General features: G+C 48.8%; 1 protein-coding gene and 1 pseudogene across 1 annotated transcript; one reads left to right on the top strand and one right to left on the bottom strand.

The window, feature by feature from the left end:
* Window positions 1-567: 567 nt before the first annotated feature.
* On the bottom strand, window positions 568-7,880 carry LOC103277301 (glutathione S-transferase theta-4). Its single transcript, XM_008074701.1, has 5 exons — window positions 7,769-7,880; window positions 4,944-5,031; window positions 2,957-3,107; window positions 2,169-2,345; window positions 568-765 (listed from the first exon to the last, which is right to left on the bottom strand). The coding sequence occupies exons 1-5, from the start codon at window positions 7,878-7,880 to the stop codon at window positions 568-570; spliced, it is 726 nt and encodes a 241-aa protein (XP_008072892.1).
* A 997-nt stretch (window positions 7,881-8,877) lies between these two features.
* LOC103277302 lies at window positions 8,878-11,632 on the top strand (annotated as a pseudogene).
* Window positions 11,633-12,985: the final 1,353 nt, after the last annotated feature.

The raw sequence follows: 12,985 nt of genomic DNA, 5'->3' as shown, positions 1-12,985 counted from the left end.
TCGCCTGCCCAGGCGGGTCTTGAACCCGCGGGCTCAGGCAATCCACTCACCTCAGCCTCCCAAAGGCGTGGGATTACAGGCTGAGCCACTGAGCCCGGCTTATTTTGATCTTCTTAAAATTGAGACTTATTTTATGATCAAATATATGGTCTATACTGAAGAATATGTCATGTGCTCTTGAGAAGAATGTTTCTTCTGCTGTTGGGAAGAGTGTTCTTTACATGTCTATAGGTCCAGTTGGTTTATAGTGTTAAGTCCTCTATTTCCTTGATGATCTTCTGTAGTTATTCTATTATTGAAAGTGGGGTATCGAAGACATCATCTATTGTTGTTGACAATCTTATCATATTTAACCTTTCACTTTAAAATTCTTTCAGGAAACCATGAGCACCCATGACCACCACCTCTCTTTGACCTATGCTACACCAATTCTCCCTCAGCAGCCCTGATGGTTGCTCCAGTTCTTTATTAGGCAAAGAAACAGAGGTGTTTTTCAGCACTTCCCCTAAGGAGGGAGGCTCAGAAGGCTGAACCAGCCAGGCCTTGCAGGATGGGCTGCCTCTGGGATCACTTGTACTTCTGCAGGAACTCACAGATCCTCTCTTTGACCATTGGATCCAACGTTGAACAGTCCCACTCTGCCAACTTTACCAGCCGCTCATGGGCCTCCCAGAAGAGGCCAGAGCCAATGGCCAGCTCCACCCTCATGCGCCACTCAGCCAGCTTGGAGCTGTTGAGAAAGACGTTATGATTGCCCCCCACGGGCTGTGGATAGACAAAGGGGAAGGTGTGGTCAGCCTGGGGAGCAGCCCCACCTGAGTCCTCTCCTATAGCCTCAGAAGCCCTCCCCATCTACCTCTGCAAAGAATCAGTCTGCTGACCCCCAAGGCCTGAACAAGGAGTCACATACCATGTAATAGATATGGGCGGGAGTGAAGGATCCAGAATTCCCCAGGGTGCTTGGCTACTGGTCTTGCTCTTTTATCTTTGAAGGCCCCTGGTCCAAGAGGCTCCTACTTCCCCAGCCTGAGATCTCCCACAGGTCCTGCCTTCTTCCAGGGAAACCCCTTATCTCAGGTGTTTGTGAGGTAGACTCAGGGATTCTTTTCCCCCCATGGTGAACCTCCCATTGTGATCAAGTACAGGGGCTGTAATAGGATACCCAGTAGGCAGCCTTCCCAGCTCATTAAGAAATATGCACCCAAGGTCAGGTGCCGTAGTTCATGCCTGTAATCTCAGCACTTTGGGAGGCCAAGGCAGGGGGATTGCTTGAACCCAGGAATTGGAGACCAGCCTGCACAACATAGTAAGAGCTCATTTCCACAAAATATCAAAACATTAGCTGGGTGTGGTGACACATGCTTGTAGACTCAGCTACTAGGGAAGCTGAGGTAGGAGCCCCTGAGCCCAGGAGGTTGAGGCTGCAGTGAACCATGATTGTGCCACTGTACTCCAGTGTAAGCAAAAGAGTGAGACCCTGACTCAAAGAGAAGGAAGAAAGGAAGGAAGGAAGGAAAGAAAGGAGGAAGGAAGATGCGCTTAAGATGTTCGAGAGACCCAAAAGGGTTGGGGTGAACGAACTGTGAGTGGCAGGGGTGAAGCAGAGAGCTGTATACTTGGGACAGGTATTGGTCTGCATTGCACATTGACTAGGATCTAAACTGGCCATCTTGCACAGCAGCTAGGTCAGATCTGGCCCACCCTCCCCTGCATGTAGAGGCCACATAAATGCCCCATGGCCAGAGGTGCCTCCAAATACATAGTGGAGACCTGCCCTGAATAGCTGTCTATCTGTAGCTCTGGAAAAGAGGCAAGGCAGAGAGGACACCTTGGGAGCCTCCAAACATTCCCTGGAGAAGCCAGCTGGAAGAGGAGGCATCTGGGATCCTGGCGGACTGATGGAGAAATGCAGTGTTCTTCTCCCTCTCCCAGGTTCACCCTCCAGTTCCTCCCACAATGAAGAGTCTCTGCCCAGCATTGGATGACTGTGATCCTCCCTGACTGCATCGAGGTCCAGCCTAGATACCAACACCTGGCTCCTGTGCTCCCCACAGCAGCCCTGCCTGCCTCTCCCGCCTCACCAGCCCACTCTCAAATGATGGTCCCAGTAATCACAGAAGAGTCCCCCCCTCTGCCTGGACTCTGGCGACCATAGCCCCATCCCACACCTGCATCATGTCCACCAGGGCCACCAAGTCAGCCAGCGAGATTTTGTCCCCAGTGATGAACAGCTTGTCCTGCAGAAACTTCTCCTCAAACAGCTTCAGGCTGTTCTTCACCTCTTCCAGTATCTGCTCTGTCTTCTCAGCTGAAACCTCCTCCCCCGTGATCATTGGGATCAGCAACTGGCCAGGGTGGGGGAGAGAAGGAAAGAGGAGGCTGCACCCCAGTGTCACCTGCCCCTCCAGGCCTCTGTAGCCTTGTCTTCTAGGTAGACATTGAACAGTGCCAAGGATGTAATTTCACCGCTCTTAGCAGTTCTGATTGGTGGAAGTTGTCTGGGACAACTTTTGCTCCGAAGGGTTTGAGGACCCCAGCAGGAATAAATCCTGTGAGTGATTAGTGATGTCTGTCACAGGTGTAGGGTTAGAAGTAAGAATACATGTACTGGCTATCTGTCATCTTTAAGTTTGCTGATCTCTATGGGCCCCTCAACTCTGAGATTCTCCGGTTCAGAGTGAAATGTCTTGAATCCTGTCTAAGACTTGTAATACCAACCCCTCCTGCATGCTCTTCCCCTTGTAGTCTTGAAACAAGACTCTTTCATACCCGGTGGTTCAGTCCACACTCCTAACAGCTCTGTAAGGAAGGAAGGAGGAGGAGCTGAGAAAATGAAGGGCGGAGAGGGAGGGAGACTTGCTTGATTTCACCAGTGGTCAGCATAGCCAGGACTGGACTCCAGGCATCCTGATTTCCTTTTTCCCTGTCCCCAAGTTCCAGACATGACCCTGCTCACCTTGATCCATAGCATCTTGCTCATAGGCAGCTGAATGGCCGTGTGCTGCCAGGCCATGAACTCGTCCACACGGGCGCGCGTGTGAAGATCTGGCGGGTACCAGTGCGAGGGTGTGCTGTACTTGCGGCACAGGTAGAAGAGGATGGCCATGCTGCAGAAGGAGCCAATGAGGGGCGCTGCCCTTGCCTTCCCAAGCATCCTTACACTGACCACTCCAGTGTGGCCTTGGCTCAACTGCTGGATTCTTCAGCCACAGGTAGGCTCAAGGTACTGACATTCTTCTGGGGTAAGAAGGAGCCCAAAGGGTACCAAGAAAGGCCTCCCCTCAAACTGTCTGCCTGATAGTCAACAAAGGAGGATGAGGATGAGTAGAAGTTGTTTGTGGCACAAGAAAGGGCAGGTCAGATAGGGGAACAAAACGTGCTAAAATACCAGGGTAAGAAGGAGCAGGGTGAATTTGGAGACAGGAGTGGGTGTTGCTGGAACGAGGGTATGGACAGGCAGGGGGTGATGCGACAGCTCGAGACACTGTGAAGGCCATGGAAGGAGGCCCTGGAGATGCAAGGAGGATATGGACTTCATCCTTAAGATTAGGGGTTATGTGAGATGGGGCGGGAGAGGATGTATCCCTCTGGTGAGCCGGAGGGGACAGAATCTGACAGAATCTACAACAAGGAGGCCAGCGACAATGGGGTGGGGGGGCTCTTTGGTGTCTGGGGAGACCAGAGGTCTCAGGGACACAGGAGAGGGGACTGATGGGACATGTGCATTGGGGAGAATGTCCCAAGCCCTGCTGATGGATGGCTGGTGTGGGAAACCCCACAGGACAAAGGACTTGGCTTCTTTATCATCCACAACAACACATGTGCAAAGATCAAAGTTTGGGCATGAAGGGAGCTACGGGTTTGTAACCAGGCAGAAGAAACAGATCAACCAGCTGCAACAGTCAGAACTTCTTTGAACCCTGATTCAAACAAACTGCCAATAAAATATGAGACAATCAGAGACTTTTGAATAGGAACTAGATATTTGATGAAATCCAGGAATTATTAATTTTATGAGGTATCCTAATGTTATTGTGGTTTTTTTTTGAGTTGGAGTCTCACTCTGTCGCCCAGGCTGGAGTGCAGTGGCATGCTCAGGACCACCACAGCCTTGACCTGCTGGGCTCAGGCAATTCTTCCACCTCAATCTTCCAAGTAGCTGGAACTACAGGTATGCACTACCACATCCAACTTACTTTTTGTTTTATTGTAGAGACGAGGTCTCACCAAGTTGCCCAGGCTGGTCTCGAACCCCTGAGCTTAGGCAATCCTCTCGCCTTAGTCTTCCAAAGTGCTGTGATTACAGGCTTTAGCCACTACACTCAGCCTGGTATTGAGATTTTTTTTAAAAAAAGAGCTCTGTCTCACCAGGTACTGTGGCTCATGCCTGTAATCCCAGCACTTTGGGCAGCAGAGGCGAGAGGATTGCCTGAGTTCAGGAGCTTGAGATGAGTCTGGGTAACTTGGCGAAACCTTGGCTGTACAATAAATCAAAAAATTAGCTTGTTGTGATGACGCATGCCTGTAGTTCTAGCTACTTGGGAGGCTGAGGCAGAAGGATCCTCTGAGCCCAGCAGGCTGAGGCTGCAGTGTCTGTGAGCGTGCCACTGCACTCCAGCCTGGGCAACAGTGAGACTCAGATTCAAAAAAAAAAAAAAAGTCCTATCTCTTAGAGGTACATTTTTGAACATTTATGGATGAAATGATGGGGTATCTGGAAGGTGGGGAAATGAGGGGTACAAATAATGCAAAGTGGGCCCCAAGTCAACAGTGGCTGAGGCTGAGTGACGGGTTCATGGGGTTTTAACCTGTCATTAGTTAACATCCATTCTACTTTAGCGTACATGTGAAAATATTCCATGGTAAAAAAGATAAATGCTCCCACTGAGTCTCCCATGAAGAACAGAGACAGGTAGCAGAAGGACTCTGGAGAAGACTGTTACCTTTCAGATAAGATGAATTTTCCATCTTTGAGGCTGGGGAGTCTCCTCAGGGGGTTGATGTCGATGTACTCCTTGCTGTGGTGGTGACCTGAGGGAACAGGGAAGGTCTGAGGCTGTAGGACCCACAGAAGCGAGAACTGGGACTCCCAGAGACTGAAATGTCTTCCTCTCTATTTTTTCAAGAAGGGGAAACTGAGGCTTTGAGGAACACCATGGCTCACCCCAGGTCACGGGGCAAGGCATTGGCAGAACAAGGGCTGGGATCAGGACTCCTGTATCCTGGCCTGCCTCACCCTAGGCTTGGTGACTCTTGTAGCCTCCTACCTGTGTTCCCAGGGCTAGGAGACACCCTCTTGGCTCACAGAAGCTGGAGGCCTCCAACCCCCATCCCCAACACTGGACCTGAAGTCACAGCCTATGAATCAACCAAAGCCCTAGAGGCCCGGGTTCCACCACCACTCCAATACCCCTTACTCAGTCCCCCTTTTTTAGACAGCACAGGGATAGTACTTAGAGTTAGAGTCTTACTCTGTCACCCAGGCTGGAGTGTAGTGGCACAGTCATGGCTACCACAGCCTTTATCTCCTAGACTAAAGCAATCCTTCTGCCTCAGCCTTCCAAGTAGCTGGAACTACAGGTGCACTGCATCCCCTGGGCTCAGGCAGTCATCTTGTTTCCACCTCCCAAAAGCTAGGATTACAAGCAAGAGCCACTGCACCCTGACCCTCACATATTTGAACCACCAGACTTTGCAACAACGCTCCATCTAGAGCCATCTCTCATACCACAACCTTGAAACCGATTAAAATAAACAGTGGTTCGGTCGGGCGTGGTGGCTCAAGCCTGTAATCCCACCACTTTGGGAGGTTGAGGTGAGCGGATTGCCTGAACCCACGGGTTTGAGACCAGCCTGGGAAATTTGATGAGACCTCATCTCTACAATAAATAAAAAAATTAGCTGGGCATGATAGTGCATGCTTGTAGTTTCGGCTACTTGGAAGACTGAGATGAAGGGATCGCCTGAGCCAAGCAGGTCGACGCTGGGGTGGCCGTGAGCATACTACTGTACTCCAGCCTGGGCGAAGTAATGAGACTCCAACTCAAAAAAAAAAAAAAAAGATAAACAGTGGTTCATCATAAATCTTGCTTGAAACAATAACCCCCTGCCCACCACTTTCCTGCATTCTCACAAGGAGCAGAGAATGTCTGATTGTAACTCTTGCTTCATTATAATAATAAATTCCCCTCCCCAGGCGAGACTTATCCATCATTATTTGTACATGCAAGAAATACATATCTATGAGGCAGGCATAGTTAGCATAATTTAGAAGGAGTTAGGCAGGTTTTCTTAAGCAGGTCAGAATTAACATAGGGTAAGTGTTCAGCCATCTTTCTTATCCATACATGACCTTCACCCGATTGACCAGACACACCAGACCCAATGACCTTGTGGGCTGGAATGTTGATCTACCAGGCAGTAAATCACAGAAACAATAGGGAAATTGCCCCAAACACAGATATGAAGTTCTAAGAAAAGCTAAAATCTAGTTAGGTGATAACTTTAATTATTTAGAAGGTCCTTGTGACCTTAAAGTTTGAGAGGTGGTAAGTTTGAGATATCTGCAGCTCTCTGCTCTTAGCTCACGGTTGCTTAATCATTACTGCAAAAGTATATAAAGTTTTTGTCAAAGGCAAGCATATGTCCTTTTTCTTAAAGTACCCAAGCTTTAGCATGTCTTTTTCTTTCTAATAAATACTTTCTTTAACTATACTTTGGACTCGTTCTGAAATTCCTTTCTGTGGCAGAGTCTAAGAACTCACAGAGCAACACACTGTGCCCCACCCAGCATCACCTACACTATGTTTGTGCAGTTAAAACTCCTCCCAAACCAGGCTAACATACCTTCCCTTTGACATCACACCCTTCCCCTTATCTAGTGAAAGGCCCTGGACAGCCCCTTTCATGAGCCAGCTATAGAACTCTTCCTCCAGAGTTGTCTCCCTTGTACAATCCCCCAGTAAAGCCTTGTCTGGGAATCTGTGTGGCCTCGTGTCAATCCCTACTACACGAGATCCTACGAACCTGCAGTCAGTAACACTTTAAGGGGGACAAGACAGCTACAGCAGGCAGCAAGGGAAGCCAGGACACAGCACACAGCTGGATGCCAAAGGGGAGCCTTTCAGACACACTCGGGGTCATCTGAACAAGGAACCTGATGTGCCAGTAGGAGTCAAGACAGCTCCTTGACCAGCTGTCTCCAGGTGGAAACATTTCTGGAGGCTCCACTCGCATCCCTTTTATACCCACAGCTCTCATGTCTCCTCCTCCAAGTTCCAGAGGCATCTGCCTTTGCACACTGAGCTTTTGGAGCCCTTCTGTGCTTGGGACAGAATTAGAAGCTGACTCATAATCCTCTCACGTGGTCAGTGTAACTCTGAGCAAGTCTGGACACTGGAGAGAATGAGTATGGGCAGACTGCACTCTTCTGCCCCCTTTGCCAGCCTGGTGGGCAGGTGCTGCAGACCACAAGGTGCTGAAGACCCACAGGAAAAGTCCAGGATGCCAGGTGGGAGCCTGGGCACTTCCAGCTGTTCTCTTCCTCTTGACTCTAGAAGAACCTGCTCATCTCAGTGTGGAAACCCATTAGGGGGACTGGCTAAGGTCAGCTTGACAGGCACATAGCCTACAAGTCCCATGGCACCTTTTTCTTCCCTGCTGACCTTTGTGGGGACTACCTGGGTCTCCGTCTCTGCTCCTCAGAAATGCCCCTACCTGTGTGCCCTGCCTCCCCCAGGACCAGGCCTGCCAGGGGCAGCAGGCTGACCTTTCAGCAGATCCACAAACTGGAAGTCAAAGGGGATGCTGTTCTTCTTGGCAAAGATATAGACGGCACGGCAGGGTGCTGACAGCAGGTCCAGGTAGAGCTCCAGGCCCATTCTTAGATGTGCTGGGACCCACAGTGGTAGCCAAAGGGCCAGCCACAGCCCCGGGCCTATGTCCAGCCAGAGCCCCCGGCCCTGGGCCCTCTCCAACCTGGACCTAGATCCTGCATTCTGGAACCTTTCGTTTCCCTTGGTGTTGTCATGAGGATTGGAAGCCCGGAATTCTCACAGCAGTAAGGATTCTGAAGAGGCCCAGAGTAGGCTGGGAAGAGGCCCTGGCAGAGGATTGGGGCTGGAGGCTGTGACCCTGCCTTCACCTCCTGTGTGTGCCTGAGCCCCATGGCACTGCCTCACAGACACCCTGTCTGAGGAGGGCTTATGCATGGGAATCCCCATTGTGGAACCTAATGAAGGGGACTTTACAAGGACCAGAATGAGGATGAGGCCACGAGGACTAGCCCTGGAGGGTCCCAGAAGGGACCGGGGTATCCACAGGCACAACTAGCCTGAACCACAGCTAGAAAAGGATTGGGAGAAAGTTTAGGAGTCTGGGGACCTTTCTGGGGCACTGGGGACACCACTGGGGAGCTAGGGGGCAACTGGTCAGTCTGTGCCATGTGGGGGAGTGCAGAGAATAGCTTCAGCCCAGGAGTTCAAAACCAGACTGGACAACATAGCAAAACCCTGTCTCTATAAAATATTTTTTAAAAATTAGCTGGGCACTGTGGTATGAACCCATAGTCCCAGTCAGTCGGGAGGCTAAGGGAGGAGTATTGTCTGAACCCAGGAGTTCAAGGTTGCAGTGAGCTGTGATTGCATCACTGCACTTCAGCCTGGGTGACAAAGCAAGACTCTGTCTCAAAATAATAATAATAATAACAACAACAATAATAGCAATAGAGGGAGCAGAATATGTGGCAATTGCTACCTTCCAGCTCTGGAGCTCCTGGCTCCTGCCCAAGCCTGCATGACAGGGCCAAGGAAGTTCACCTTGTCCAGGTAAACACTGGTGCTAGATGGTGATGTGCTACCATATCAGGTACTTATCGTCATGGGTGCGGGCCTGCAGCTCAAGTGGATACCAGTGTGCCATCTTCTGGTACTTTTGGCTCAGATATAAAAGGATGGCTGACAACTCCATTGTTCATACCCAGGTGGTGTGACCAGGCTCCTCCCCAACTCCACCGATGGTGGGTGGGCTACCTTCCTACCACATCCCCTCCCGGCAGCATTCCCCCTATATCAAACCACTTGCTTCCTCCATTTCTAACTCTGCTCCTTCCCAGTCCATGTTTCCACCTCCCCTCCCAGGTTCTGCCTCAGCCGGCCCTCTGCACCCAGACCCTACTCCCTAGCATCAGGGTCCCCAGTCAGCGTGAGGGAGGCAGATCTGCCTGTGACCCTGCCAGAGGGGTCTCTAGGCTCCCTTCCTAGTGTTCCACATCTTGGAGAGGGGCCCAGAGACTCTCTTTTCCTGATCCTCCTTAGATTCCTGGCACTTGGTGGCATTTTCTGTCCTTGGGCAGGTTTAGGCAGGTCGGGGGACACTAGTATCCCCACTTTACAGAGGAGAAACCTGGAGCACAAGGTTCTAGACCTTGCCAAGGGCACAGTGTAAGGATGTGGGGAGCCAGGATTCAACGTGGAGTCTGCCCCCGGGTCTATCCCAGCTCCTAGAATACTGAAAGGACATATTGGGCCATTCGGGGAGCCCGAGCCTTGCCTGTGGCTTCCAGGTTGTCTGGGCCTTGTGCATGACCTACACCCTTCCCCACCCTGGCAGCTCCAGTCAGCTCAGGTCCAGCTGGTTCCAACCTCCCGGCCTTAGCCCCAAGTGGTCCAGGGTCCAGTCCCTGCTCAGAGCTGGTACCCACCCAAGGTCAGCCACTCTACCTACCAGGCAGACACAGGGAGGGGGTGAGGGGCACCAAGGCCACAAGAGAGATGGGCAGGTGCCTCAGAGTATGTGTTACGGGCCCCATTTATTGGCTGCATCTAAAAATTTCGTACACATCAGCCACGTGGCCTCCTGTGAAGACCTGGGGCAAGCAGGGCACCCAGTCCCTCCCTGAGAAAGTGATGCCAGGGGCCTGGAAAGCACCCTCCTCAGAGGCCTGAGTTCCATGGGTTTCTCCTCCAGCATCTAGGTTTTCATGATTCCTATGTCCTTCCTTGATCCCTCAGCCCTAGGGGTAGTAGTTTCTTGCAGTGTCTACCTCTGTGATCATCTGTATTCTCTCAGCCTTTGGAGTTCTCCAGTGCCTGGTTATCAAGACTTTATCTTAAGTTATCTCTGTTAAAATAGCTAGGTGGGTTCCATTCCATGGGTCCACATGGAGGTTTTTGTGTTAATATATAATCCTACTGTTTTCTGTGAACCTGAAACTGGAATACAGGAGTGCTTGTTAAAGCGGCCTCTTCCTCTCGATCCCATATTGAACTCGAGTTGGAAGAGGAAAGTCTGGTCTCAAAATGGAGGTAAAACTGCCACCTGGTCGCCCTGGGGAGGTGAGGGCATGATCCAAAGGAACCAGAGCAGTTGAGAAAACTGTTTATTGGTGGTCTGAGCTTTGAAACTCCAGATGATAGTTTAAGGGAACATTTTGAGAAATGGGGCACACTCACAGATCATGTGGTAATGAGAGACCCCCCAAAACAAAACTCTCTAGGGGCTTTGGTTTTGTGACTTGCTCTCGTGTTGAAGAAGTGGATGCAGCAATGTGTGTTCAACTACACAAGGTTGATAGGCGTGTAGTGGAACCAAAGAGAGTTGTTTCTGGCTAGGATTCTGTTATACCTGGTGCCCATCTAACAGTGAAGAAAATTTTTGGTGGTGGTATTAAAGAAGATACAGAAGAATATAATTTGAGAGACTACTTTGAAAAGTATGGCAACATTGAAACCATAGAAGTTATGGAAGACAGGCAGAGTGGAAAAAAGAGGGGATTTGCTTTTTGTAACTTTTGGGGATCATGATACGATCAGTTGATAAAACTGTTGTTCATAAATACCTCACTATTCTTTCACAGAAACAAAGACCTGAGTATCATATGTTCTCACTCATAAGTGAACCCTGAACAACTATTGTAATACTATAAGAAAAGGATTGACAGGAGCAGGAAACTGCGGAGGGGGGGGTGGCGGGGAGGTGGGATTGGCAGCAGTGGAAAACTGCCTGGTGAAGCAGGGGGCACATCTCATCAACAAGGGTAACTGCCCAATGAATTTTTGTATACCTAACCCTGAATTGTACTCCACAATTTTTAAATAAAAAAAGAAATATCTCACTATTAATGAGCATAATTGTGAAGTGGAAAAGGCCTTTTCTAAACAAGAGATGAAATCTACTGGATAACAAAGAGGTTGTGGAGGTAGATCTGGCAATTTTATGGGTTGTGGAGGCAATTTTGGCCGTTGTGAAAACGTTGGTGGAAGAGGTTATTATGGTGGAGGTGGTGGCAACAGAGGTGGTTATGGAGGTGAAGGTGGACATAATGGATTTGTAGGTGATGGTGGCCACTATGGCAGCGGTCCTGGATATAGTAGTACAGGAGTTTATGGTGGTGGTGGACCAGGATATGGAAACCAAGGTGGTGGGTATGGTGGTAGTGGCGGAAGATATGATGGCTACAATGAAGGAGGAAATTTTGGAGGTGGTAACTATGGTGGAGATGGGCACTATAATGCTTTTGGTAATTATGGTGGATAACAGCAATCAAATTATGAACCCATGAAAGGGAGCATTTTTGGTGGAAGAAGCTCGGGCAGTCCCTATGGTGGTGGTTACGGATCTGATGGCCGAAGTGGTGGGTATGGTAACTGAAGGTTCTAAAAACAGAAGAAAAAGGCTACAGTTCTTAGCAGAAGAGAGAACGAGGAGTTGTCAGGAAAGCTGCAGGTTACTTTAAGACAGTCGTCCCACATGCATTGGAGGAACTGTAAAAATCTGCCATAGAAGGAACAATGATCCGTAGTCAGAAAGTTACTGCAGCTTAAATAGGAAACCCTTCTCATTCAGGACAGTCATAACCACAGTTTGCAAAAAGTGCATCTGTTGATTAATGCAATGTAGTGTCACCTAGATGTACATTTCTGAGGTCTTTTATCTGTTGCAGCTTTGTCTTTGTCTTTGTCTTTTCATTGCATCAGGTATATTGCCCTGTGAATTGTGGTAGTGGTACCAGAAATAAAACATTAAGGAATTTTTAACTTTTCAATATTTCTGAAGTTCAGTTTTTCATCATTTTGGTACAGAAATTTTAACAAAATGCAGTTTTAAAGGTGTTTCCTTGTGAGTTAACAAGTGAAGGAGATCATTGTTATTACTATTTTATATGTATTTTGCTAAAGTTAACTGTAAAAAAAAACCTGATGACTTGCAGTTTAAGGGGAATCTATTCTCATTTCCAAACCATGATGTGAATGGGTGCTGATATGTGGAGAGAATAGATATTTGTGTGTTTGCAATGTGTGTTTTAGATAAATAAGATTAGGTATTTAAATTAGCATATTTGTGAATTTAGTAGCATTAAGATTACCTTCAAATGAAAAAAAAATCTCAAAATTCCAATTTGTTTTTTACACGTTTTCCTTTATATATATATATACATTTTTTTTTTTTTTTTTTTGAGTTGGAGTCTCACTCTTTGCCCAGACTGGAGTGTAGGGGCACGCTCCCAGCCACAGCAGCCTTGACCTGCTGGGCTCCAGCGATCCTTCCGCCTCAGCCTTCCAAGTAGCCAGAAGTACATAGGTGCGCTACCACACCTGGCTAATTTTTTATTTATTGTAGAGATGAGGTCTTGCCAAGTTTCCCGGGTGGATCTCGAACCCGTGGGCTCAGGCAATCCTCTCACCTCGGCCTCCCAAAGTGCTGGGATTATAGGCTAAGCCACCGAGCCCGGCCACATTTTCCTTTAAAATGTATTATGATTTTAGTGTATTAGATTTGCTGGTTCCTAGCTGTGCTTAGAGCATCAACATTCTACACACCTTGGTCATATTTATTTTTTTGCTTATTTGTTTTTTAAGTGGGAGTCTCACTCCATCGCCCAGTGGCATGCTCACAGTCACCTCAGGCAATCCTTCTGCCTCAGCCTTCTGTCGGGGACTAAATAGTTAAAGCATGAAACTGTCTACCTAGAAAAGCAGAGTCCAGA

This window comes from Carlito syrichta, unplaced genomic scaffold, assembly GCF_000164805.1.
Source record: "Carlito syrichta isolate Samal-C Ts95f unplaced genomic scaffold, Tarsius_syrichta-2.0.1 Scaffold317060, whole genome shotgun sequence".
Lineage (NCBI taxonomy): Eukaryota > Metazoa > Chordata > Mammalia > Primates > Tarsiidae > Carlito > Carlito syrichta.
This window is presented reverse-complemented; position numbering and strand designations above follow the sequence as displayed.